We start from the raw sequence: 27,947 nt of genomic DNA on the forward strand, positions 1-27,947 counted from the left end.
ACTGAAATTTGAATTGTGGCTTTCATAAATCATCAGACCTGAATAACATAGAGGATCTGTTGTCTTTATTACAATCTGCAGCCAAGTTTGACAAAAATAAATAAATAAATAGATGCAGTGTACAAGTTGTGATAAGTAAATACAGAAGCCAGTGAGTTTTTGTTCTTTGTGTGAGGTGACTTTTAATCTTGTCTCTTACATTCAGTCTTTCTGGGGTACCTCTTAAGGGTTTGGGATATGAGATTGTAATGCAGACATTGAAAAGGCTGTAGAGAGGACAGCAAAGAGAAAGGAATAGACACCACCTTGTGTTCCAGTCAAGACTTCTTCCAGGCTTTCAAAGCAGTGGCCTTACATTTTGGAGAATTGTTCAACACTGTAACTGAATTTACAGTCACAATGATTTCAGAATTCAACCTCAGTGTTGCCTTAAATTTATTTCTTTATTCTTTGTCACAGTGATTTAAAAAAAAAAAAAAAGAAAAAGAAAAAAAAAACAAAAAAGAAAAATTTAGGTAGGTCACTGTGTATTCTACAGTTTTCAGGATTTTCAAAAATATTAACTTTTTTTGCTTTACTTTTTTTTCCTTACATTTCTATGTTATCTACCAACCATCTGATGGATCTTTTATAAACCAAAGGTTTTGAGTTCTCACAAACAAGAAAGTGAATCCTTTATATATAATCACTGAAGTAAGTTAGAAATATTGTAGCTAAAAGTCATTCCTAAGTTGTTAAGTGTTGCCTTAACATCAGCATATTTTTATGTGCTTCCCAATCCTGAGGACAATTTCATTTTTCCTTATGTCTTACAGCATTTCAGTATTTCTAAATAAGCTCTTTAAATTACATTTTAAATGAAGTGTGAAAAAAATAATTACAAATGTTCTGATGGTTGAGCCTTCTTAACTTGCATCAGACATAGATAATCAATCTTTGGTACTGTTTGCAGAAGTTTTTTTGTTAACTTTGTAACTCTTCAAGCAAGGAAACATTTGGAAAAAAATATTCTAGTTTTTGTTACAATTTTTGTTTTCAGTATTTATTCAGTTGCTCCTTTGGAGACAGGTTAAACTGTCAGCATAACTTTGACAAAAGTCACTTTTTTGTTATTTAGAACAAACCTACAATTTTAATTTTCTAATCTGCCCTGAGTCTGTCTTACAAATATTTTTAAATAGCTGAGGATATTTAAATTGTATTTTTATGTCCAACAGGCTCGCAGATGGGTCAGGGACTCTGGAGAGTTGCTAGGAACCAGCAACTGCAACACCAAGGGTACAGTGGACAAGGTTATCTTACCAGAGAACATGGCAGGAGGATAGCTACTAACAGTGTTTCCAATGCAAGCCACCGGAAACAAGCCCAAGGAGGCATTGATATCTACCACCTGTTAAAGACAAGAAAATCTAAAGAGCAAGAAGGATTCATTAACTTGGAAATGCTGCCACCAGAGCTTAGTTTTACCATTTTGTCATACCTGAATGCAACTGATCTCTGTCTAGCTTCGTGCGTCTGGCAGGATCTTGCTAATGATGAGCTTCTCTGGCAAGGGTAAGCAAAAAAAAAAAGTTACCTGGAAATAGTAAAAACAATTATTAAACTTAAATGTTGTCTCAGAATGCACTTTGTATTGTTCAAACCGTAGCAAAGGTTTCCTAAGTTAAAAGGAGAAACTTGAATACAATTTAAAAATGTGTTATTCTGGATTTGTAATTACTATCAAGTATTAGTAGATGTTACTATACACACAAGTGTGCTTGGTGTAAGCATATATGTATTACTGCAAACCTGTTGTTTGATTATGTCGTGGGAAAAAAAAAAGGGCTTGTCTTCCCTTTTGTATTAACACACAGCTGAACTGTTTGTATTATTACTTCAAATAAATTTGAACTTCAAATAAATATCTAGCTCAAGCAAGCAAATATATTCAGCTGAAGCTCCAGGTAGAAAGGAATGAGAACTCATGTACTTTACTTATCTTAGAGCAACCTAAACGTTTGTTTTTGGAAGACAGTGACAGAAGGAAGGGGGAAAGAAAAGGTAATTTCTGCAAATATATCATGGAACTTCTGCAGTTGAACAACAGCTGAAATGCATTTATACAACTCGCAGAGGTAATTCTGCTTGTTTATATGTCCAGGAAATAAATAATGGCATGTTCTATCAAATAAAATAGTATAAGATCAAAATTGAATTACAAACACCATCTTTGATATTTGGTGTTTTACAGCACTAGGGAAGAATTCTATGAAAGCATACCTAGCTTAGAGCAGATGGTCAGCAGAATGTGTGTCTTCTTTCACAACATAGTCTTGCCCCATAACTTAACTGACAGTAAGTAGTATTAATATAGTAAATGGGTTATTGTTCCAGGTCCTGTTTATTTTCTTTTCTTTGTGCTCTAGGTTTTTTCCTTCCATCATCTATTTATTTGCCCATCTGCATTTGAAGCAGTTTCCCTTCCTATTATGCTTTATGAACTGCAGTAATAGAATAATGCAATTATGATTTCTTAGTCACAGTTGTTCTGTTGTTGGAGACCGTTGTCTTGACAGAAAATATGAATTCTGGTGAAGGTTCTGCTAAGCTTCTAAGTTTATGCACATCTTAACATTTGAGTAGGTATGCGTTGTACTGTTTTTGATCCTTAGTTTGAAAACCATACAAAATACAAGTAAATTTCCAGTACTAAAGCGTAAGTGTACTATAGCTTCTTAATTAAACAGTTGTATGCAGTGTATGTTCTTAACATGCTGGTAGAAAGTGTATTTCCCTCAGAAATATTTCATCCTGTGACACACCTCATATATATATATAAATAAATATTTAGTGAAATCTTCACAAATATTCCTTCCAAGCATACAGTTTGGTCATGAAAACCTGTCCTTATTTAGCAAATTTATAAAAGTCTCAGTTCACATAATATCTGCAAACATCTTATTTTAATATTCCATTTGTATTGGATGTGTTTGAGTTTAGACTTCAGCAAGTCCTGTGGTTGTAGTTCTGAACTCAGTCCAAATAAGACTCAGGTTCCTGATCTGAAAACCAAGTTTCTTTCACATTCTCAGCAGTTACCTGCTGAATTCTGACTATTGTGGTCAATTATTTACAAAACAGATTCCTTAAAGCGGAACCGCAACTGAAATAAGGAATCTATAACAAACAGAGTGCCTAGGAAGTGATAGTTCAAGGGAAGTTCAGATGGTGTCATCAAAGAAACTGAGATGAGGGACAGAAACTGATGAAACTGATACGGAGTCGGGGTGGGATAGAAAGAAAAGAAACTGGGACCTAATGGAAAATATAGATGAAATACACATGGAGGGGTGGGGTTGGATCATATAACCCAGACTGGTCAAGACTGGAAAAAGGACAGGTAGAAAGTAGTGAGTTGCATAATTTGATGCAGATGTGGCATCTCACTCACTGCAAAACAGGAGCACAAGAAAATAAACACAATTTTTTAATCTCTGATACTGCTGCAGGAGAACTTGTATCCGAACAGTGGGTAACAAGTGACTAGAAGTGCCAGAGGTCCCAGCTGTGTGGATGTCATTATGATGCCACCTACTGGGATGCATTTTGAGATTGCATTCAAATACATCAAAACCTGCAAAATAAAAAAAATCATCACATAATTGAAGACTTTAGCAACACACATGCAAAAGGCTTAAGAACTAAGTGCTACAATCAACCTTTTTCTTATTGTTTCAGTGTTTGGCTTTGCAGCAGTGATTACATATTGATTCTTTAAATGTATGAAATACAGAAAAGAATTTTGATAATAGACTAATTCTGTTTTCATAGGTTGTGCAAATCCACTTGGGGTCACTGTTCTATATACAATAAGAATCCACCTCTAGGATTTTCCTTTAGAAAATTGTATATGCAGCTAGATGAGGGCAGTCTCACCTTTAATGCCAACCCTGATGAGGTAAGTGAACTGTTGCTGACAGTAATAAACAGTTTAATTATGACTGTTGTTTTATAGCCATAGACATATTAGAAGCAAAGTTTTAATAGGTATTGTTCTACAATAGGACTGGTTAATACTAAGATACAGCCCTTTCTTGATCTTTTTTGCATATGGTACCTCTGCACATCATTTACATGGCTTGCCTCTTAAATGCTCTGTACAGTAGTCTGACCTATGGATGCCAGAAACTCATAACCATGTATTGGCATGGGAACAAGGGGGAAATCCTAACTGAAGAGGCAGTGAGAATCTTAAAAAGGGTAATAATACGCATACATAAACTAAAATGCTGCTTCACAGTATGGATTTGATCACACTTAGTTGACTTCATGCAAAGCAGGATGAGGTATAAAGTGACAGCAATTACTTCTGTGACAATTGCAATTTCTTGTAAAGCATTTTTAAACTTTCACTGTCAAGGAATGCATCTTGAAATATTATAGAAAAAGATTTACTCCTGAACTACTTGACAGATTGGTTTGATTTCTGTGGACACTTGTTCTGCATAAACCTAATCTTCTTTAAAGTATATAATGCCATATATTTATTTTCAAAAAATACCCCATGTCAAACTAAAAGGTTTCCATTTATTAATTCCAGTAACTAACTGGAAAAGTCACTTTCTGCCTTCTCTCTGTCACCTTTCAAAGAAGAAAAGACTTTGAGAGTAGACAGCTTTTGCCTGGGAAATACATAGTTAATGCCAAAGTGACAAAGAGAGTCTTTTGTGTACAAAACCAGACTCCTCCTGCTTCATGTTTCCTAGGAAGAGTTGATATTACTGAACAAAAGGGAATATTAACTTCCTGCATATATTTATACATACACAAGGAAGTGGCAATTGAATAAATCCAAAGTAGGAAAAGAATTAAGAGTCATGAAAAGATATACTTCCAGGAGCCAATAGTTCACTCTGCTGATAAGATGCAGAAAACATGAACTTATGACCGCAGGGTGAAATAAATAAAGCAGTCATATGAATCAGTACAATAATGGGATTTTGTTTAAATTCTTGCTTTATCTCATATTCTGCTTGATAAAGAAACACACTACTTTTATTAGTCACAAATTATAGTATTCTGTAATTTCTCTCGTAGAGCTCTGCCTTGAACTTTGATACACAGTGCTGAGATGTCTTATCAGCACCTTGCTGCTTGAGTGATAAGCATTGATTTTCAGCAGTATTTTAATGAATATAGTAATAAATGTAAAGCTTTGCAAATGAAACACAATATGTTTTCAAAGATATATGAAGTTTTAATTGGCAACAGCCTTGCCCACCCAAATTTTTATTTGCCTTTCAATTTATTTTAGGATAATTTTTCATTTCATATTTCAGTTTATAATATACTGTTATGTTCCAACCTAATTTAAAGTAATTGTGGTAGGTTTAAAGTATTTGGAGCCATCACAAAATACACTGAATAAAGGTGTTGGTATTTTTCAAGGAAATGAAGATGAGCAAATTAGAGCTACTTTATAGTATACCTAAACTAGGTATTAAATTTGTTATGCTACATTCCTTCTGGTTTCATTATAGTTATATTGTACAGTGGCGATACGAACAGTCTGTGTCAGGCCTAGTGAGAGATTAAAACCTCAGGATATCTCCTAAGGGCTTCTGTTCCTCTCTCCCTGTGGAGCACCATAGCCTGGCAGGAATCACTCAGGGCCTGAGTTTCAGGAGAATTCACAGATACCATTGCTTTTCTTGTTTACAACTGTGATATTGGCAGAATTATTATTATAAGGACAGTGTGACTGGAATATATGATGTGACATTCCACTATGACAAATTGTGTCATGGAATTTCCTGCCAAACTCTGCTTTACATTTGATAACAGACCTGGTCAAAGTACTATAAAAATAGGAATATTTACAGCCACAGGAGCAAGATTCTCCAAAGGACACCGCCCATGTCATGAAAATGGGTAACCAGGCTCCACAGCAACAGCTCCAGAGCTAGCGGTGGCTCACGGGGTAGGGAAGAGCATCTACACACTTTGTGGTAGGATTCTCTGGTTAGCCATTGTTATGTGCATGGTGTTGTGATATCTGCTGTAATTTAATGTATTGGTTGTGTGCATGAGCTTGCATAATTCATAGCAGGTGCTCACATCCTGCTGAAAGGATGTGCGTAATCACATTACACAATCTGAAAACCTTCCAATGCATGTTTGGTTTCTGTTCTTTTGTTTGTTGTTTGGTTTTTCATCATAATGGCAGCATCACTGTAGCCAAGATTTTGGAACTTTTTTTTGTTTTCTTTTGGGAGAAGGGGTGACTTAGTGTTAGTATTAAGACTTGAATATGAGTATTCTGTTGTTTAATCTGCCTACATGGTCTCTGCTGTATTTTATTCTAAAGAGTGTATGACATATGCAAAACGTTTCTCATGCAGTGCTCATTCCATATCATGTATGCTTATGACTCAGAGCTTGTAAGCAACCAGAAGTTATTTCCCACTTTTTTGTATAGTGTTTCTGACTCCCTGCAAAATATACTGTCAAGTTTATTACACGGGGCTATGCTATGGATTTAAGATTGGAAATGAAGGTGGAAACATACTTTGGTCAGGAAAGAAGATCTAATTTTTGTTTCGTTCTTGATGATAGCAGTTCTTACAGATTCTGCTTAAAGCATTTATTTGTATGGATTTATTGGAATCTGGCCAGTACTAAAGCTCTCAGCCTTCATAGAGGTCAGGATATCCTTTATGTAGCATAATAACAGCAAAGTACAGTAAACAGAGACAGTGTTTACACTGTACTTGGCTTTCCAGTTTTATGGAAGTTGGTTCATTCATTACCAACTGCCCTTAGTTTTTACTAGGGAGGTGAGTTTTCTGTTCTTGGTTATAAACGAATTTTTAGTGACGTGCATAAAGCTACCTTACCTGGCTTTTAATTATAGGTAGCCTATAGATAATAGAATATTTACTGTGCTGTATATTTCTAGCCAAATTTTTGGAACACTTATCCCATTTCATAGTGATCTACTAAGCAAGCCAAGGATGAGATCCATTGATTTATTTCTCCTAAGAATATTAAAAGTATGTGCATGTGGCAGGGGCAAGAAGTTCTATGTGATTTCAACTTCCATTCTAACTATGTGAAAAGGTGGAATGGATGAGAGAGTTGAAACCATTTTGAAAACTGTCCTTTTAAGTCAAAGAACTTCAGTCATATAAATTACCAGTTATGGAAGCTGTGTAACATGAAAAATATTTCTACAATTAAAAGATTGCATCACAAGTGTGTATCACTGAGACTGTATTTTAAAGACATACCATGAAAGAGGCTGTTGAAGTGGATGTTTTATATTGTGTCCACATTTGTCACCAAATAAGTAAAACACTGTATGACTTGATAACTTAGGAAAAGAACCTTATAGATACCTATTGGAAAATATAAAATCAGTACTTGTGTTCTGTTCTGGAAGAATCACCACGAAATGTATTAAGATACTGTATTTATGTAGAAAAGAAATGTAAATAATAATACTGTACATTTCTAATTATCATTTACTAATCATGTTAGTGTTACGTGGAAGTCCCAAATAGAAATTGGGGATAGAAAAGGCCAGGGCCCTTTATTTATATACAAAATAAAAGCAGAGTCACTGCCCCCCAGAAAATCATCTGTATAATCAAGCAAGTAGTTAAACTTGAATTCCCATATTTCCTAAGCATTTATTTAAGAATGTTTAAATTTGGTGATCAAAATCCTCCTTTTTTTAAAAAAAATATAGCACAGTCTAGAAAGAAATCTGCATCTCATGTTGATATTTACATAATCCTACCAAAGCCTGAAAAAGTCAACAGAAAATGCTAATGTTGATATGCTACTAGCAATTTCCTTAGTCACCTTTTAAAACTACATCAGCTGAACAAATAGAGTAGTGTACAAATGTTTGTCAGATTTCAAATATTAAGTGAAATTTGTCTCTATTGATAAATGTATTTGTCATATACTTAGCTGTAGTATTTTTAAATGTCCATTAGGTAAAAAGCATTGTGATCTCCTACTTCTGATTTGGCAGACAATCCCATTTAAATCTTAAAAACAGAGAACGTGTATGTGTAGGAGGAGAGGAAATGTGATTTCAAAGAGTTCTGTGTCACCAACGTAGAGTACGGTTGGTTTGCTTTGTATGTGTAACTAAACGGAAAGGTCCAAGGCAACTACAAATGTTTTAATGTTAACTACTTTACTGAAAAACTCTGGGAGTACTATTAGAAGAGAATAAAATCAATGCAGAAATTAAACCAATTTTGTAAAAGAAAACTTTTTGATTTTTAGCTGTCTTGTATGGATATAAATGAATGGAAAGACTCTTGGGAACTAGAGAAAGTAAGCCAGAGGTGTCAGTGCTGTAACAGAATAGATTGGTAATATAAGCATTTTGTGGCTGGAAAAAAGGAAAAAAAAAAAAGAGCAATTATAGAAAATAAGTTATGGAAATACAAGGAATTGCTTTTCTTGTTACTGTTGGGCTATAGCTGTGATTGCTGTTTCCACATACAATCAAAGTACTCTTTCATCCATGAAGATTTTATCCAGAGCTGGCTTCTTGGCCATGGAAGGCAAGGTGTCTTTAAGGAATCTTTCCTAACTCTATAATGCTGAGAATATCATAGGGACAAACAGGTTCCTCGCAGAAGTTAGAGAACTGCTGGCAATCTAGGCTGTTGTGCTGTTCACCTAATTACTGTTCCTCCAAACCAGCTCATCCTGTTCTATTTCCTAAGTGTTAAAAAGACCTCTTCAGACCTGGTGGATAGTGGCCCAGATCTGCCTAGCTGAATTCAGTCAAACGTTGCCTAGGAGAATCACCAGATGACTGAAAAATAATCTTAGCATAGATTTTACTAGCGTGTAGGACTACTTAGTTCAGCTAGTATACCTGCCACAAGCAACCATTTTAGCTTCCTAAAGGGATTTATTTGAAATGTGGATTCTGAGAGGAATTCAAGGCAGCGTTTACAGTGTTACAGAAAGCAGATTTGATGACATGCCTTAAATCTTGAAAATAAATTTAATTTGCTGTGAGCGAAAATTTAAGAACTTTGAAGAGAAATCAGGTTTCTATTGCTGCGAAGTATTTGTGGTTGCTTAGGAAGAAATAAACAGCAACTAAAGATGATGGCTTGTGTTGAAGTGTATTTTATTTATACCCTGTTTATTTGTGAAAGAGATGAGGAAAATAAATAAAGAGACTGCATTCACATAGAGAGAGATTGTCAAGTGTTGTGTGGTGGGGAGAGAGAGGGAATTAAGAGACAGGATAAAAATGTTTTGCAAAGACTCATTAGAGTATCAGATAAGGATCCTACACTGAGTTGTAATCTAGTGCACAAAAGAAATGACTTACGGCATTTACTGACACAGAAAAATCAATCCCATTTGTCTTGTTTTCATGTTGTTTCATCTATGAAGTGCCAGGTATTTTCTGGATATGTTGCAGAAGTGTTCGTTAAATAGCTGCAGCATAAATGCTTTTAAAAGTAGAGCGTTACTGAAACTTCTTTGACAGGGTCCAGTTTATATTGCCGTAAACACGCACTTCTTAGTGAAGCAAATGCTAAAGTCTCAGTAAGTCAGGATATAAGTAAAGGAGGCATAGTTAAGCCAAAAGTGTAAAGAATAGTGAAGCCCTGGAGTCCCGCTGTTAGTTACATATACACCGTCAAAATACTAGAGAAATTAATAAGAGGTTCATATTCATTTTGGTCTCCCATTTTTACATTCCCATTTACCTCTAATTCAAGAAAGTACTTAACCATACATTGCCCATCCTTATTTCAAACAGACTTAAATATAATCTAATTTGGACTTAAATGCAGATGTATAATGCAGTACATTTCATTACTGTTGCAAATAATTCTTAAAATCAGGCACTAAAACTACTGGTTTATTTTGTTCTTAACTGTAAAAAAACTTTATATTTGTATTTGTTTTAGAAAACACTCTTTTAAAAATAAAGTATGCTTCTCCGCTGCTATTTTTTGTAAATATATAAGCTAAAATTATGGACTGGTTAAAAAAAAAAGGTTGGATAATGCTACAGGTGTTTATTGGCTTTTCACTTGTCATGGATATCTTAAGTATCTGACTGTATCTCAGGGCGTATATTCTAATGTATTTTTTACTTGATATACGTGAGATTTTGTTTTACTGATCCACTTCATAAAACATCTCTCCAAACCTATGCTCAGTACTTTATTTCTTTTTTAAGCAAAATTGCACAGCACTGGGAAGTTAGTTTATAGACTGAACAGGTTTCCCCTACGTGTTTATAGATGTAATGTATACAATGTAAACTAAAAGGGCAGACTTACAAAAAATAGTGGTCTCATTTCAGAAGATTTCAGAAGTGTTTTAAAGGTGATATAGGTAGTGGCACTACCTTGGTGTATACTGCCTACACAGAGATGCATTCCCCTACACATTTTACATTATTTCAACATTATGGTTTAATAGATACTGTAATTAAGGAATGTAAATTCTGTTTAACCAATTCTCAGAACTGCTCCCACTCCCTGGCAAATGAAATGAAGCTAGTTGGTTAGATTTTTGTTGTTGGAAAATTTGAACATTTTAAAAATCCATCAATGTGGTTTTGATCGAAGGGAAAATAGTTTTCATGCTTTGGGATATTGCAGTGAACATAAAGAATTCAGGATATCGTTGAAATATTTTTTATGAAATATTTTTATTTTTAAATGAAATTTGGCATGTGTATTCTATAAGAAATGTGTGCTTGGCAAAGTGGAAAATTCTGGAAATTATAATATGAATATTAAATATACACAGTAGTTCTATCTTTCTTAAGGTATTTATATATTGATGCAGTGTTCTTATTTATGTGTATGCACATTTATATATGTTTATATTTACCTCTGCTTTGAAATCAGTGTGCTTGTGTTTATTTGCATTATTACACATTTAAACAAATGCATTTAATGCATCTATTTGAATGTGATGCGTCATATACATGTGAGAACATTAATGTTTTAGTCAAAGATTTAAAAGACAAAACACATTATGGCTAAGATTTTCTTCTCTACAAAAGTTATGAAATTAAATGTTATGGTCCCTGTAGCATTTTAAATACAATTTTTAACAGTATTAAAACCAAAATATTAGTCTACACTGTAAATGAGATACTACAGAATTATGGGATTCATAATTTTAAATGTCCTGCTGTCAGTATATGTAAAATCTCAACCATAACAACATATTAAGTTCCTTTTAGATTGTATTGTGCATGTTGAAATGTTATTGAGAGGAAGAGGAATAATTCTGCTTAAAAAAAAATATAGACATATATATATATATAAAATTGTATTATGTTCCTACATTGCTAAGGACAGTGCTTGTTCCTAAACATAATATGAAGATTAAACATATTTATATGTACATATCTTTTATCTCAGGGAGTCAACTACTTTATGTCCAAAGGCATACTAGACGATTCGCCAAAGGAAATAGCTAAGTTTATCTTTTGCACAAGAACATTAAATTGGAAGAAGCTGCGAATCTATCTTGATGAAAGGTAACTTGAATTTCTTGTGAGGAGAAAACTGCTATTCTCAGTGTACAGCACCATTCAACAATAAATATTTTGCTTATATTAATATAATTTTATTGCTTTAAAACTACATGAAAACACAGCTAGGTAATGCTGTTGCTAAATCTGAACAGTTTCTTGGTTCTAGAATTTGTGACTATAACACCTTATAAGAACCCTTGAAAATATTACTTATAACCAATGTATCAATCTCACACAGTGTGCTATTTCTCCATTTTTGCAGTTCTTCATATAAATTGTGTGTAAGCTGTAGCGTGCATTCAAACTGCACACAATAGTTTGTGCTGTATGATGTTCAGGACTTGTAGATATTTTGTTGCTTTTTTTGATTTGGTCTTTCTTTTTGGTGTTAAGCATGAAAAACAGTCCTTTTAAGAAGTGGTAGTAGCTTTTTAATTAATGATGGATTATCTAACCACTATTTGACTGTGGTAGGGAACTCTACCCCCTACTGTAGCATGCTTTTCCACCTCCGCAGTGCTTTCTTTTGCCCATCAGGGTACCTTCAGGTTGGGGTGATGCAGTATCAGGAAAGAGGGGCACCAACTACCAGTTCAAACGAAAGTTGTAAGAGGAGGAAAATAACAACTGGACTTATACAGGAAGAGCAGAGGGACAGCAGCATTTACAGCAGGAATCCTCTCCTGCTTCTCATCCTATTCAGCCTGTACTACTAAAGAACTCCTTTTATTAGGAGTCATTTTTTAGTATCATCACCACTGACAGTCTTGTGCTATAAAACTTCAGATTATGAAGTTTTGGTATAATAGAAGAAATACAAAACCATTTATCAGATGAGATTGCAAGTTAATTTTAGCAACACCTACTGCCATTCATCTTCCATTCATGGAGTGTAATCAGGCACTGAAAGTTAAACTGGGTTTCTAGGTATCCCTCTTAGTATTGAACTGTTTAATAGAAAGGACCAATGTAACAGAATATTCTTTGTTTCACTCAAATTTATTTCCAAATTTGCTTCAGATGTCTTCTTCATGTCTGTTTGTTTAGAATAGTCTGAATGATTTCGTTGTTTCTGTGCGCAGTTGAAAACACCTCAGAGCATTGCACTCTGATGGACTTAGACTTTAAAGGGGCTTTGAGAGCAAATTTTATCTAACTTAAGCTGGGTTTTAACAAGATACTGCTATAACAGCTTCTACTTAAGCAACAAAATATGCATGATACACAGAAATGTATTCCCTTTACTGTCTCTTTAAATGACTGTCGGATAGCTTAAAGGAATTGAAGCCTTTATGTATAGTATAAGTGACTATGCATATAAAGAAACGTAAACTGCTAATTAATGTATATTTTTATGATATTTGGTTACTATTGTAAGTGCCTGAAGAACATTTATATTACTATCTTTGTATCGTTAGTGATAATTTTGTCTTTCAACAAAAATAAAGCTAATAAACTATTCTAAAGCTCAAACTACTCTAAACCTTCCGTATCGATTTTTAAACCTACATTTTCATATGTAAATAGGTAAAAGAAACTTCTCTAATCATGTGGGATTTTATTCTACCAGGCGAGATGTTTTGGATGACCTTGTGACGCTGCACAACTTCAGAAATCAATTCTTACCAAATGCACTGAGAGAGTTCTTCAGACATATTCATGCCCCTGAGGAGCGTGGGGAGTACCTTGAGACTCTTATAACAAAGTTCTCTCACAGATTCTGTGCTTGTAACCCTGATTTGATGAGAGAGCTTGGCCTTAGCCCTGGTAAGCAAAAAGAGCTTTGATTCAGTGAATCACTCTGTATTTCTGTGCATATTTGGTTGATGTTACTGCTCACAATAAATACACAACCAGTACCTAAAATATTTGTCGAAGTACAAACATGGCTTGGGAAGGTCTTTCACCTATGTTGAATATTCAGGCATCATCCTGTTTGGGCTGAAAAAAAAAAACAACATAATACATAAGCATTTCTAATCGGTTGCTGGGGAGCCAGTTTTCAGCAATGGGACTGCTTTTAAAGATATTTAAAGATAAGCTTTAGCTGGATGTTGACCTTAGTTTATAAAAACTTCAAGAATCCATTTAAATGAATGTATAGAGACACATCAGTGACTTTTAGATATTGTAGAAATATTAAGAGATTTGTAATTGTTCATCTGGCAATGTGCTGATGTTATTACTTTGAAAATTGATATACTAAATTTTGTGTTGGTGGGATATCCCTTTGTATTTTTATGTACCTATATGTACAGTTATAGGCCCAGATGCTGAAGACTTGGTAAGATTCTTGGACAGGAAATAATATTTGTAATGATCACTGTTTCCTTTTATATTTTTTTCTTGTCTAGATGCAGTTTATGTACTGTGTTACTCTTTGATTCTACTTTCCATTGATCTAACCAGCCCTCATGTGAAGAACAAAATGTCAAAGAGAGAATTCATCCGAAATACACGACGAGCTGCACAGAATATTAGTGAAGATTTTGTAGGGCACCTTTATGACAACATCTACCTTATTGGCCATGTGGCTGCCTAAAAGCACAATTTGCTAGCACTTAAGATTTGTAATTTTCAAAAACTACATCAGTTCAAGAAATTGATTATTTTGTAGAGATGGGGGTTATTTTAGTGCTGGTCATTCTAACCTCTGTATGCAATCAAAGTTCGTGTGTGTAAGTGTGTGTATGTGCAAACTACCTTTTCTAACTATTTACTGTGGGAATGGAAGGATTTGGAGATTTGTTTTTCATAATTTTTTTAGTTTTGCACAAAACAATGCCATTAGTCTGACACAGCTATTTACAAATGTTAAAACTGACATTACAGTCTAAGCTGACAAAGTGGTGGATTTGTGCATTAGATCTGCTTGAAACTTTAATAAGTTCATTCTTTTTAAAATGCCATGTAATGTGTACATATTTAACTAAAGAGGTTTATAATCATAATTATTTTATTGTAAAATATTTTAACTAAAATTTCTCCTTTTATCTCTTAAGAGTGTACTTCTTTCTTTTGCATTAAGCTTTTTCTTTTACAGTGCTAATTACCTCAGATACATATGTTAGAGAAACATTGATTTGAATACTATAAGAAATTTTATTCTAGAAGATGACAGAATACTTGTAAAATATCTAAGTTGATATTTAATGCTATATGACTAACTTGAATAATAGCAATGTGCTATTCACTCAAATTTAACGAAGATTACAACCTCTGTTTTAGATGAACCCTGATGTCAGTTAGGCACAGCCTAGGGAGAATGTGTGTTTTACACATAGCTAACCTATATTGTAGGCACATTGGTGATGTAGGACAACTACATTCAGCTATTCAGCACTGTAAGCAAAGGAAAATTTCAACAGGGAAAGTGGTAGAGAGCAGCTAAACATGTTGCTTCTTTCAACCACCTCCCTCAGTTTAGATGTGTCAATGATGGAAATGCCTAGGCAAATTTATACCAGATGACTCATTGTTAAAGCTGTTAAAAACAGTGACTGTGCACGCTTAGAGTGGTTACTGTGCAAGTCTGGAGCTGTTGCAGACTGTTTGGCCAACTGAGATACTGAAGTATTCTTTCTGAGTCTCTTATGTAGCTAGCTTTTTAAATACTTCTAGATTTATGAAAATACTTGAGAAATGGTTTCAAGTCAGGTCGTATCTTACATTCTCTGAAGCGTGTAGAATATTAGTGCATTTGAAGTGAAAATGAAGGAAGTTAATGAGGATTTTTGCCTGGTTTTAACCCGTAGTGCAGTGCTTTTCTTAAACTGACATCATATGTAGTTGAAAAAGAGTCATTCCTTAATCTTTTCCTGATTGTTTGTTTACATAATCCTCAGCTATCTCTAGCATCTGGTTTCGTTGTGGTAACTAATAGATTTATCATTTTTACCTACCACACCATGAGATGAGGTAGAAAGATCATCTTAGTTCTGTTTTAGAGATTGCTGTGGATTTTTTTATTATTTTTTTTAAATGTAGGAAGCTTATGGCAGAGACAGGAATTGAATGCAGGTCATACTCCTCATAGGCATGCACTTTGCCCACACTGCTGCTTTATCTTTGGCACTGAGTGGTTATTACATTCGTCTTAGATGTGAGAAAAGCAATGACTGACAATATACTTACTTCAATCTACATAAGGGCTACATAAATAACAGGGGAAAAAACGTAGCTACCGTTGCTTCTTCAAGTATTTAGCATAAGCAAGATTTTGTTCATAGCTCTGGTTCACATGCAAAAATGCACTCTGAAAGAGTTGTATTTTTTTATTAAATTACCTTTAATCAAGTTTAAATGTCATTTGTGTTCGTGTAGCGTACACTGCCAGCAGTATTACAGCAATCTTCCAGTGAAGTTTTACAGTATCATTCCCCTCTCTCAGGGTCCCTCATTGCTTCACCCTGTGTCCTTTCATGTATTTCACAAGGCCCAAGGGTGCGTTCCTTAATCATTTATTAATCTCAAACATGAAATGTTAAAAACATTATATTAAACATTGCCTTAGGCAAACGTCTGTCCCTGTTCAAAAAAAAAAAAAAAAAAAACAGGAAAATTGTAATGTAATCTGTAAAACCAACAATAAGGACAAGTCTCTGTGTGCTCCTTGAGGTGCTCTTACATGAAGACTGCAGATTACAGATTTCTAGAAAACACTCCTCAGACATTATGCACATAAAGAGAAGAATTCAGTGAATTTTGAAGTTACAACTAATCTTATCTGGAAGAGTTTTCTTCTGGGACCACAAATGCAGCTCAAGGTCTCATTCTCTTCTCACTGGCACCTATGTTGACATGAGAGATAGTGTTTTAGATTTTGCACTGATATGAGAGTACAATTCGTTAATCTGCATTTCTCTTACTTTCCAGTTACCCTCGGTTCCCATCATCAGGCAGATACAGAACAAAGCCTCCAGGCAGGCAGAATATGTTATGTCTGGGATAGTTGAGTACATCTATTAACAAGGTTTAGAAAGCTTCAAAGACCAGGGTGATAAATTAGAAACAGGACAATATGCTTAAAGTCCAGGGGGAAAAAAAAAAAAAAAAAAAAAACTACTCATGTACAAATAACAGCATCTGATCTTCTGAGTATGATTTTGAACAGCATTAGTTGATTAGCACCCAACTCATGCTGTACCTTATGTTACCAATTCAGAGTGGAACAGAAAACCTCAATGTGCAATGTGCCACATGTGAATTCCCGTAGAGGTAACCAATAAACAAAAAATGACAATAGACATCTCATCTGTGGTTTGTTTTTTTTTTTTTTTGAGGTTTGTGTCTTTCTCCAGAGTGGCAGATAAGTAATTTTTATTTATTTATTTTAAAAATCTAGAATTTTCTTGAAGTTAGGCAATTTTCTGCCATGTTTTACAAGGAAAAAAAAAATCTTAAGCAGGTGTAAAACCATTCTTACAAAGAGAAAAGATAAAGTTTGAATTTCCTTAGTCCTCTAAAAACAAAGGTTTGGGCAGTGTCTTCTTCAGTATACACTATTGCTTTCTCCATGTACATTTGAAAAGAAAATAGTGATAGGTACTAACTACACTGCCCCAGGTGTTACTAAGCACTGTACTATTGGTTTGCTGTGAAAGTAGCTACTTGATCAAGCACTTCAGAATACGTAGAGGATCTCAAAACTAATTACGCGAATGTGATCATACTATTAACCACAAAATGATTCCCCAGCTAGTAGGAGGTTCCACCACTGCATGCCCTTTGAAATTTGGCCATACAACTTACGGATTTGTACCAAGAGAAATACTCTGTGACTGCTTGTTAGGAAGCTGTGGAAGAACTCTCTCCTGACAGTGGAATTGGGAAAGTCAAACTGGAAGGTGGTATGTAAGTGATGTTGCCTGCACACTTAACTGTGTAGTAGATACACTAAAGGAAGAAAAGAGCCTGTGGCATAGCAAATGCTCCAGTCCTATAAAACTAAAGCTGTGTTCTGAATGTCCATTTCTGAAAATTAGCTGACTTTAGAATACACTTCAGATGTGACGGAAAGACAATTGTTCTTTATTTGTGTATGTCCACTTGAAATATCACATAATACAAGTTTTTAGGGCTGGATTAATTTCTGAGTCTCTCATTGCATTTGTTTAAAGTATATGATGTATATTACATATTCATGTAGCTTAGTTATAGTCTGTGTCTGACATTTTACATTTTCATGTGTTTCTAACTTGAATAGCTTTCACTCATGGTAAATAACAGATTTATACAGCTTTGGCTTCTCAAAATAAAACAATCTTCAACAAACAAAAGTCCAAACACTTGTAAGCGAGACAAGTTTGTCAATTTTGAAGTAGACAAGAAATTTTCATTAAATAAAAATAAATTCTAGTTATTCTCTTCAACCTCTCCCTTCCATTCCCTACAATGGAAAACAAATATTATAAAACAGCTTCAAAATAAAGATTTAGGAAAGTGAACTGTTTACCTGGGCAAATAAATGTGACTATTTCCTGTGCAATATACCAAAATTTAGTAATGTTCATTGCATAAACAAATTTATAGACTGGAATTGCTCTTTTTTGAAGTGGTAATAACTTAGTTCTCTATTTAAGATTGTAGTGCCATATGATTTTTTTACAGTTCTATTTTTAAAAGTATTAAATTACTTTAAAGTAGTTAAGCAAAGATTGAGGTATACTAACTTTCTCATGTTAGAAAGTCAAAACAACAATATTAAGTATTTAGAAAAGTTGGATTTACTTGCCTTGAACTGGATTGCAAATGAGTATTTAAGAGAAAGATTTTTCTTTCTTTTCACATATTTCATGTAAATATCAAAAGTAATAAACCTTACAGTAGATGACTTGTTCTCTGCCATTGTAAAATCTATCACTAATCTCAAAAGCACTATTAAAATAGACAAAGGACAGACTTAGAGGATTTCCTGTGTCTCCCATAGGCACATTACGGTTTCAGTTTGGCTTAAAGGGAAATATGCAAACTGTTATAACCTACATATAATAGTGATTTTAGTAAGATAAAATTTTATGTGATCTTCTAATCAGATCTAATCAGATGTTAAAAGTTAAGATTTACCATACAATGGGTGTAGTTACATCATAACCAAATAGCTAGGATTAGCTACAGAAATGAATTTTTATCTAAAAAGCTTCAGAGATCACACAGTTCCTTCATCACTTCAGTGCTTTTGTTAAGTGATGTTAATGAATTTGCAATTTTTTCTTTCTTATTTATCTAAACAAGCTTTGAGAAGATATAAACTATTTGCACAGAACACTTCCATTCCCTATGTGCAATTTTATTCCATTAAAAAGCAACTTTTTTTTTCTATATTTGCTTTATGATTTAGAAAAGCAAAAAATCTACAGTTCACTGAAAAAAAAAAAATGTGGGTTTAAATATGAGAGATGTTCCTGCATAGCACCTATTATAGAAAACAAGAACAAAAAGCACTTTTCAGATTTCTGGCCATTAAACAAACTCATTATTTTTCAGCTTAAAAATAATACCTATTTGATATTTAGTACATGACAGAAATCAAGAATATTTATCTGAAAGCAACATGGTTAGGATATCGGTTCTTCTCAGAGAGGGTATTCATTTGTAAAAGTTAGCTTTCTTCTTGGCAGAGTTGGAAAGGAATGTTGGATTTAATTTAAAATGATTAATGAGATTTTGTCAGACTCCCTGCCTTTACCACCACTGCAGTTTGTCAGCACAACAACCTGGGAAACCCGGACGCCACTCTGTCGCCCAAAACAGCTTTCCAGGAAAAAATAAACCTGAGTAACTAGTGCCAGGTACATGTCAATGGTATTGTCTTTCAGCTGTTGACAGTTTAACTCTGAGTCAGGACATTTACACATTCTGAGGAAGTGAACCTCATTCGTTATTTCAATGTCTGGGTTTGACAGTGGATACCAGCATAAACATAAGTTTTCCGAGGAGGCATAGCCTTTATTATTAACCTTCTGGAAAATCTTCTAATCCATGCAGCTGAGAAATTATTTAAATAGGGGGGGGGGGGGGGTGGAATCAAGGCTTTTTTAGATAAGGGTTTGGGTTTTTTGTTTTGCTTTGTTTTGTTTTTGGGGAGAAAGACCAAATATGCAACCTATCTCATTTTTGGCAGGGTTAAATTCTGAGGATCTCATTTTCTAAGCCCTGCTCATGGGAAGAGGCTGCCAATTTGCAAAGAATGCGCTCTTGGACTTGAGGCAGATGCGTTTGTTAATAGCCAAAACTAAGATATGCTAATATCCAAAAACTAATAAGCTCACAATATTTTTGATACATAACCATTGCATAAGAAAATGAGCGTATCTTTTGAAATGTAAGGCAGATATTGAAAATGATTTACAATGCGTCTCCTTCACTATACCTGTGGAAATTTATTCTGTTGGACTACAGCTGGAGCATTGTGTTCTTCTTAAACATCCTATATAGAAAAACTGAAAAGAAGACTTTAATTTCAAAAGCAGGCTTTCCCTTTCCAAAAAAACATTATCTGTCTATGCTGTGCAAGCCTTTCTGCAGTCATGTAACCTAGTGCCAACAACATGACTTTTCATTCAGTCCTGTGGACCTCTCCACAGATATGTTCTATGCACTGACTCATCAGCCTTCACAGAGGTTTACATGGTAAAAAAGATTTAATATTACTCTGCTGCACCAGAGGGAACATATTCCTTATGGCATGATGCCTCAGGTATTCTTTACATGACTTTCATCTCAACATTTTCCTAAGTGTTAGAAAAAGTGTTTTCACAACTACTCTTTCCCTGTCTTCACATTAAGAATTCAGAATAATTACTGCAGTTACATGTAACACAATCAAATTGAAATATATTTTTATAACTGGAGAACTTTTAAATGGTCTCATTTACTTGCCTTCTGCAGCATTAATCACCTGCATGACAAAATAAGCAAAGGAATCGCTGAACTGCTTTAGATGTGTTAAGTGTGTCTCTCTTTGCATACTTCTTAATGACAGTCAAGATCCTGCATTTTTTCACATTTAATATAACTTCCTATTTCTATATCCCACTTAGTAATATATATCAATAAATTTATTCACTATTGTTGCATGCTGTCTAAAGTGTGGCAGTACCATTTCTTATTTGTACTTAGTTTTGTCTTAGGTTTTTTTGGTGGTTTTTTTTTCCTTTTTTCTTTTTTCTTTTTCTTTGCACAGCAGCAAAATTTAAACAAACAAACAAAAATCTATCACACTAAAAATATGATAACAAATGTTTGAATCTTTTTCCTACATATAAGGTTTACATATGTGATAAAATGCAGAAGTCACGTGGTTAGTAATTGACTTTTGTTAAAACTTCATTTTCAGCTTTTTAATATAAATTTGTTTTAATATATTATTTCCTTTTCTTGGTACTAAGGCAGCCCATGTTGCCATATAGTTTTATGTCAATAAATTTGTTCTCATCCTTATTCCAAAGTCATCCACAGATCAATCCTACAAATGCTGATTTACAACCTCTAGATTACTTTAGAAGTTGTCCGCTGCATGAAGTGTGCAGAATTTTACATAGAATATGAGATACTTTAGTGCTAAGCAGGCCACCAAAAAAATGCACTTAGAGAGGCTTATCTACATTATTCTTTCAATGCATTTAACAAGATACACCCTATTACGATCCTGACCCCCCCCCCCCCCCCCCACTGTCAAAAAAAGCAAGCGAGGAGAAAAACAGAATGTCAGTAGAGTTTGGAAAAAGTAAAAGCTTAGGAGTATCTCTAACCTCACCTTCTGGCAGACCTATGGTCTTAGCTTAGCAGTAAGTGACCCCATGATATCAACTACTACATAGCAGCATTCTCAGATATTTTTGGACAACCATCCTTTACTATCCATAAAAAGAAACAAAACTGGAGGCTTTATGCATACTACAAGTAGTACTAATAAGACCGTTACTTAATACAAGTAATGCTTTGGTCAAAAACCATTTAACCTTGGAGAAAAGAGATATAGCCAAATTCAATATCCATGATTGTCCTGGTTCCAGTTAGGACAGAGTTAATTTTTCCTCATAGTAGCTGGTAGGGTGCTGTGTTTTGGATTAGGATGAGAAGAGCGCTGATAACATGCTGATGTTTTAATTGTTGCAGAGCAGTGTTTACACCAGGCCAAGGACTTTTCGGCTTCTCGCTCTGTCCTGCCAGTGAGCAGGCTAGGGGTGCAGCAGGAGCTGGGAGGGGACAGACCCAGGACAGCTGACCCAAACTGGCCAAAGGGGTATTCCATACCATCTGACGTCATGCTAAACAATATATAGGGGTGGCTGGCCGGGGTGGGGGGCCGGCTCCTCGGGGATAGGCTGGGCATCGGTCAGCGGGTGGTGAGCAATTGCATTGTGCATCACTTGTTTCTTACACATTATTATTATTAATACTATTATCATTATCACTATTATTATTATTATTGTTATTATTATATTCCTGTCTTAATAAACTGTCTTTATCTCAACTCACCGGCTTCACTTTCCCATTTCTCTCCCCCATCCCAGAGAGGGAGGGGGGAGGGTAAGCGAACGGCTGTGTGGTGTTTAGCTGCCAGCCGGGTTAAACCACAACAATGATGCACATGAAGCCTGTAAAATAAACAGAAGAGCCCCATCTGTACTGGCAACAGCAAAACATTGGTCCAAATGAAAAGGTGTCTCAGTAAACTATTCTAGGGTACAGGTGTACCACATAATCTAGCAAAGGAGTATTTGTCTGTTCATAGACTGATAAATAATAATCTATCCAGGAGAACGTGGCTGACAAATCCACCCACATTTACGATCTATATGGTTGCTCTGGCTGGCACTTACAGTCTTTGGTGGGCCAGTAGCATTGGCTTTGGAAGTAAGAATCACAAAGTTATGGTGAAAGGTTAAAGAAAGTGAAGTTCGTTGGTTTGTTGACAAATTTGTGCTGTTTCTTCATTTGAAAAAAAAAAAAGTGGATAATTGTTCTAGCAGAATGCACACACAAAAATAAATCAAACTTGTCCATCAAAATTTGTTTTTAATTTTCCTAGCTTTCTGAAGGGAGCTTAGGTATGTGCCTCCTGAAGGAAGAATCCTCTATGTCACCAGACAAACTCTTCACATGGTTTGCATTTCTGGTATCTCATAACTGTTGTTTTTCTCTCAGATTAGAACACAAGAATTAACTCAAAGATCTCAGTTTATTTATAGTATTATTAACAATGATTTATCCGGGGGGAATCTTTGGTAGTGAAAAATAATGTGTTTTCACAATCTTTCCATAACATTAAAATATCATTTATATGTTTGCCAATAGTTTTTGTGAATAAAGATGGTGAACTTCACATGAACCCAAATTAATCCACTGCTAATTGAGAGCAAAAGAAAGTCTCCTTACAATTATCTCCTGAGAAGATTAACGTGGAATCAGTGCTACAGTGCTTACATAAAACACCACTTGCATTAAAGTTATTAAATATTTCTTAATTACTTCATGTACTATTTTAATTGCAAATTTTCACTTAAGACTTCTGTCCACCACAGATCAAGACATGTTTCTGTCAAAGGACTCCATAATCCATTGCTACAGAAAACCATGCATCAAGTTCACAAGAGTAAAGCTTTGATAGATGAAGCACTCACTTATACGATGACAAGTGGAAATGGTTATATAAAAATGGAAATGTCCTTTAAGCAAAAGAGTAATCCAATCCATTTTAAACATAGTACTTAACAGGGAGAATGGAGGGTGTCTTAGATGTAAGCAGATGAAAAATCCAATCCCTGTTCTGCGGACAGACACATTTTTAAATATGTGCTTTTAAGTCTCAGAGAAGCCGATGAAACTAAATTTCCCTACTATTTATGTCTCTAACTTCCAGCCAACTTGCAAGGGCAGCATCAAAAACCACTCCACTGACATCAGTAATGTTTGTTTTAGGCTCCTTATATGATTTGTTTTTAACAACAACAACCACAGAGTGAAAGTGAGTTTAATATCAAGTTTATTCTTGATTGGAAAATGTGCACAACAAATGCTGTAGCTGTAACAGAAGAAAAATATGCCTGACAATGGCTCCACAGAGGGAATAGAGTCACAAGATCATTCTTGAGCAAGACCAATGTGGTGGTCCCCAATTTTACAAGCTTGTTTAGTAGCTTTCACCACTGGGGAAAAGCTGCCTGTGATGCTCTGCTGAAACTCAGCTCCTGCTCCCTGAGCATCATCCCCCTACCAGGCCAAAGCAGCCCAGGACTTTCCCTGGTGCTCACTATCCAGAGGAGAGAGGCATAGGTCAGGATCATGGCAACATAAGAACTTCACCCTGCCATTTCTGCAGCACCAGCCACCTCTGTTTCAGTGAAACTCCTAGTTTCCCCCAACCTTGGTGTCTGCCTTTATGTCCTGGAAGTTGATTTTCTCCTACCTTGATAGGTAACTATTCTCTCTGCATTGCTGGGATACTTCAGATCTGCTGGGCACCTCATGCCAAGGATGCTGTGTTCACACATGTCCTCCTGCAAGCAAAAGGCTCGGTGTCACAAAGAGGGGGCTGTGCAGAGCTCTTACTATCAAAAGATTGTTAAAAATACACAGTGCATTTGCAGGGACCTATCTCTGGATGTAAATATGTTTCAAATTAAAGAAAGACTAGAAATGACTGCAACATAAAGAATGCTCTGCTGACTAGAAAATCTGGTAAACTCATGTCTCTTCCAGATATATCTATTGCATCGTATTTTTAGACGACCAGTTTTCATGTTTTTTTCAGCCACATATTCTCCAAGTTGAGCCCTTGAATGTAAGCATAATAGGATTTTTTACAAGTCTTCAACTTTGGACATTCATTTTTTTCTTTTTATTTCTAACATTTCCCTTGCTGGTATTAGAACATATGGTATAACTTAACTTCCTCAACAATATCTGCTACTTTTTCACCTTGATTTCCCAGCTTTAGATCTTCCAGATAGAGTTTCCCTTAGAAAAGGGTTATAGAAAAATAATGTGTAAATACTACAACGCTGACGGGGGGTTCGTGTATATATATTTATGTCTTGTATATACTCTAGGCTCCTGGTCTGCTTGCTTGCCAGCATGATTGATTGACTGTGTACTGAGAGCTGTTTATAAAAACAGGCAGGTACTGTATTTGAACATGTGCACGAACACCCGAAGCAAACCAAAGCGATCCCGCTACGAGCTACATTCCTGCGGGCTCCGATGCAGAGTCTCTGGCCGCCGACAGCACTGCTAGAACTAATCCCGTGTACTAATCCCCTTCCTCCTGCTCCTCCCTGGGCACCAGAGAGGTGCAGCGGGCGGCACTGGCGCATTGCCGCCGAACGCCTGGGGATGGAGAGGGCGACCCGAGCAAATTCAGGATCCGGGCAGGCTGGGGGGGTCCGGGGGCAGCAAGGAGCGAGCTCGGGGCTCGTTTTTCCTTCCCTGTTTTAGGAGGGTCCCCTATCGCCACGGGGGTGACAACGGGGGGGGGGGGGGGGGCAAGGAGCGAGAGCGGGGCTTGATTTTCCTTCTCTTTTGCAGGAGGGTCCCCTGTCGCCACGGGGTGATGATAGGGTCACCTTAGAGCGTGTCAAAAAAAAATAATAATTATATATATATATATTGGGGGGGGGGGGGGGGGGGGGGAGGGGGTGGTTTAAGAGCAAACTATCTATTTTAAAACTCCTGGCCGGGCCGAGCCCCGCCCCGCCGGGCTCCACCTGCCTGGGCGCGGGGCCGGGAGGATTCCCCCCACCGCCACCCCGGGGCTTCTCCATGTGGATCCCATTAGCATCATTTGCTCCTAGTAGAAGGGGGATTAAAGCGATTAGAATGAAAATAATTAAATGATCTTTCAATTTACCCGGTCGTGCTGGTTGCAAGTGGAAAGGAAGAAGGGACTCTGCTTATGGTAACCGCGGTAGGGCTTGGGATATTATTATTTCATTATTATTATTATGGAGGGGGTTATTTTTAAAGGGAAGGAGGAAAGGAAAAATAATAATTAAAAAACAACCACCAAAGAAAAGAAACTTCACAACTGTCAACTGTTTTCCAAACTCCAGATTAATGCTGGCCAGACCTCTGTCGTAACGTGACCCTACTGCTTTTTCAAACGTGTTTTCCGATCTGTAATCGTTTGTTATGTCTCAGCGTTGAATAATGAAAGCAAAATAAAAACCAAAAATGTTCTGATGCTCTGGGTTTTTTATGTCATTTTGGAGCAGGGAAGGTGGAGATTTTTTGTCTTTTCCTGCGGCAGTGACAAGTGAAATCCCTATGTTTTATCATTTGGAATAAAGCCATAATCCTGACAAAAGTCTTTAAACATTCAGAAATAGCAGATGGTTTTTAATCTGGGGGAGGGATAACCGTTTCTCCGGTTTCTCCTCTTTTTCAAGGAGAGTGCTCTGAACAAGTGACAAAATTGCTCATCCATAAGCTCCCGCTACCTCTGCATACCCGCATCTGAACGCCCCCTTACCTCGATTTTCAGTGATTTCAGCTGCAGCGAGACCATTCAGGACTGAGAACCGAGGAAAGGCAGCAAGGCACGGGCTAAAATCGGTCGCGAGCGCCTTCCTCTTTTTTCTGCTTTCCTCTTTAAAGCCACGTTAACATCGAGGAGATCCTCAGGACACAGGGGCCCAGCTGGGAACCCAAAAGGCAGCGGCCCCGGTGCCGAAGGAGGAGGAAGATGAGCCGGGGACACTCAGATCCCGCAGCTACCTAAAGGCACGGCGCCAGGGCGGGTAATTCCTTTGCCTAATTAAAATCCCCGCGGAAGAACCTCAGGACCTGTAGGGGAAATGGCATTTCTGCTCTCCCTGCGTGTGCGAAACCCTCCCGGCACCGGTACGGGTGCTCTGCTCTCAGCCACTCTGACCACAGGCGTCTGTCCGCGGGCAGCGCTTTGCTTTCGTTTGTTTCTTATGAAGCTGAAAAATTTCCCTGTTGGTGCTGTTATTTTAAAAAAGAGTAGATCTTTCAGGGTAAAATTTAAGTATAAATTTTTGATTTTTTGATTCTTTGATTCGACTGGGAGGGAAAATCCCGTTTGTTGTCAGAAGTTAATTTTCAGCTAATAGAGAAGTTACTGACTTTAAATATTTTCCTTTCCTCTATAAAAGTTGTTGGCCTGCTTTCATAGCTACTAAAGAGCTTATCCGGCAAATCGAAGCCTAAACCCCGGCGTTCATTTGGCAGTAACTCGTTTAGTAAATACTTGTTATTACCGAGCCCTGCTTTTTGCCCAGCGGGTCTCGTCCACAAGCCAGGCAGTGTCACTTCTGCCCCCTGAGGTGGTCCTTTAACGCCAAGCCTGCGGGTGGGAGTCGCTTCTCGATTACCAATAAAACCTTTACTGCAGCTCGCCCAGAAGTGTCTTTGGAGAACACCCTCCTTTTACGCGTGCGGTGCCCCAGCGTTATTTTTTCTAATGCCTCCTTTCCTGATCTCATTACCGGCCGCTCCCGTTTTGCTCTTTATGGACAATAAAAGCTCCTACTCGGGGCGTGGGGAGCGCGGAAGGGTGCGGAGCAGGTGGCCGAGCGTTATCTCTTAGGCATTTATATTTTCCCCAGTCTCTCTCACAGGAAAATAGCCACCCCGGCTCCCTTCCCACCTCCCCGAGCCCCTCATGCTAAGGATGGGCAGCAGCCCCTCGGGCGGCCCGGGCCGGAGCCGGGGGGCGAGGAGGAGTCGAGCAGCAAGGAGGCAGCGCCTCGGGTCCCCTCTGGTCGCCTACGGTCCCCTTTGGTCCCCTCTAAGGCCGGGGGCAGCCTTCTGCTCAGCGTGGGACCCGAGGGCAGGTCCGTGAGCGCCGAGGGGAAGCAAACAAAAAAGCGAGAGTGGCCAAACCTTGTTTACCTTTCGTGGCCGGGAGGGTAAATGCCATCCCTCTGCCTTCCTGCGGCACCGGCTCGCCTCGCAGATCCCTGGCTCCTCCGGTAGGCGCTCCCTCTGCCACCTAGGATGACACGCGGCTGCGTGGAGCACCGAGCAGCTGCCCCCCGCGCACACACACACACACGCACGCACACAAACACACACCACCACACGCACACCCACGCTCTTCCCCATCCTTGTCCCCCACCCGCAGCCGTGGGTGGCGCTGGGGCATCCTCCCCAGGCTGCTGGGTGCCCTTACCGCGTCTCAGCCCCTTGACCTCGGGGAAATCCTTGCTCTCCAGCAATACCCGTCTTTTTTTTTTCTTATTTTCTTTTTGCTTTGTTTTGTCTTTCCTGAGGGGTGTGCTCGTCCTGCCCCCCGACGTGCGGCAAAAAAGCTGCCCACCCACCCACCCGGGGCTCCTCGGGAGCCGAGGGGCGGCGGGGGTACCCCGAGAGCCGCGGCCGGCCCCAGCCCTGACCAACGGGGGACTTGGGGGGGTCGTACTCGGCCGGGGCCCCCCTGTGCCAA

At 37.2% G+C, this 27,947-nt stretch overlaps 1 protein-coding gene and 2 long non-coding RNA genes across 5 annotated transcripts in view; 2 read left to right on the top strand and 1 right to left on the bottom strand.

Moving 5' to 3' along the window:
- The window catches only part of FBXO8 (F-box protein 8), a 19,882-nt gene extending 3,102 nt beyond the window's left edge, over positions 1 to 16,780 (top strand). For all 3 annotated transcript variants that reach the window (XM_080590503.1, XM_080590501.1, XM_080590502.1), the window contains exons 2-6: positions 1,218 to 1,554; positions 3,814 to 3,940; positions 11,421 to 11,539; positions 13,107 to 13,303; positions 13,891 to 16,780. In XM_080590503.1, coding sequence (XP_080446629.1) covers positions 1,226 to 1,554; positions 3,814 to 3,940; positions 11,421 to 11,539; positions 13,107 to 13,303; positions 13,891 to 14,078 — 960 coding nt within the window. In that variant the 5' untranslated portion in view covers positions 1,218 to 1,225 and the 3' untranslated portion in view covers positions 14,079 to 16,780. The remainder of the gene's footprint in view (positions 1 to 1,217; positions 1,555 to 3,813; positions 3,941 to 11,420; positions 11,540 to 13,106; positions 13,304 to 13,890) is intronic.
- LOC308194492 lies at positions 16,191 to 27,764 on the bottom strand. Its single transcript, XR_013950597.1, has 4 exons — positions 26,010 to 27,764; positions 23,949 to 24,039; positions 22,019 to 22,137; positions 16,191 to 16,326 (listed from the first exon to the last, which is right to left on the bottom strand). It is a non-coding gene; the product is annotated as an uncharacterized lncRNA (long non-coding RNA).
- LOC308194497 lies at positions 25,186 to 27,143 on the top strand. The gene is made up of 2 exons (XR_013950610.1): positions 25,186 to 25,445; positions 25,927 to 27,143. It is a non-coding gene; the product is annotated as an uncharacterized lncRNA (long non-coding RNA).
- Positions 27,765 to 27,947: the final 183 nt, after the last annotated feature.

This window comes from Anser brachyrhynchus (genome assembly GCF_964034855.1).
Source record: "Anser brachyrhynchus genome assembly, chromosome: 4".
NCBI classification, from domain to species: Eukaryota; Metazoa; Chordata; class Aves; order Anseriformes; family Anatidae; genus Anser; species Anser brachyrhynchus.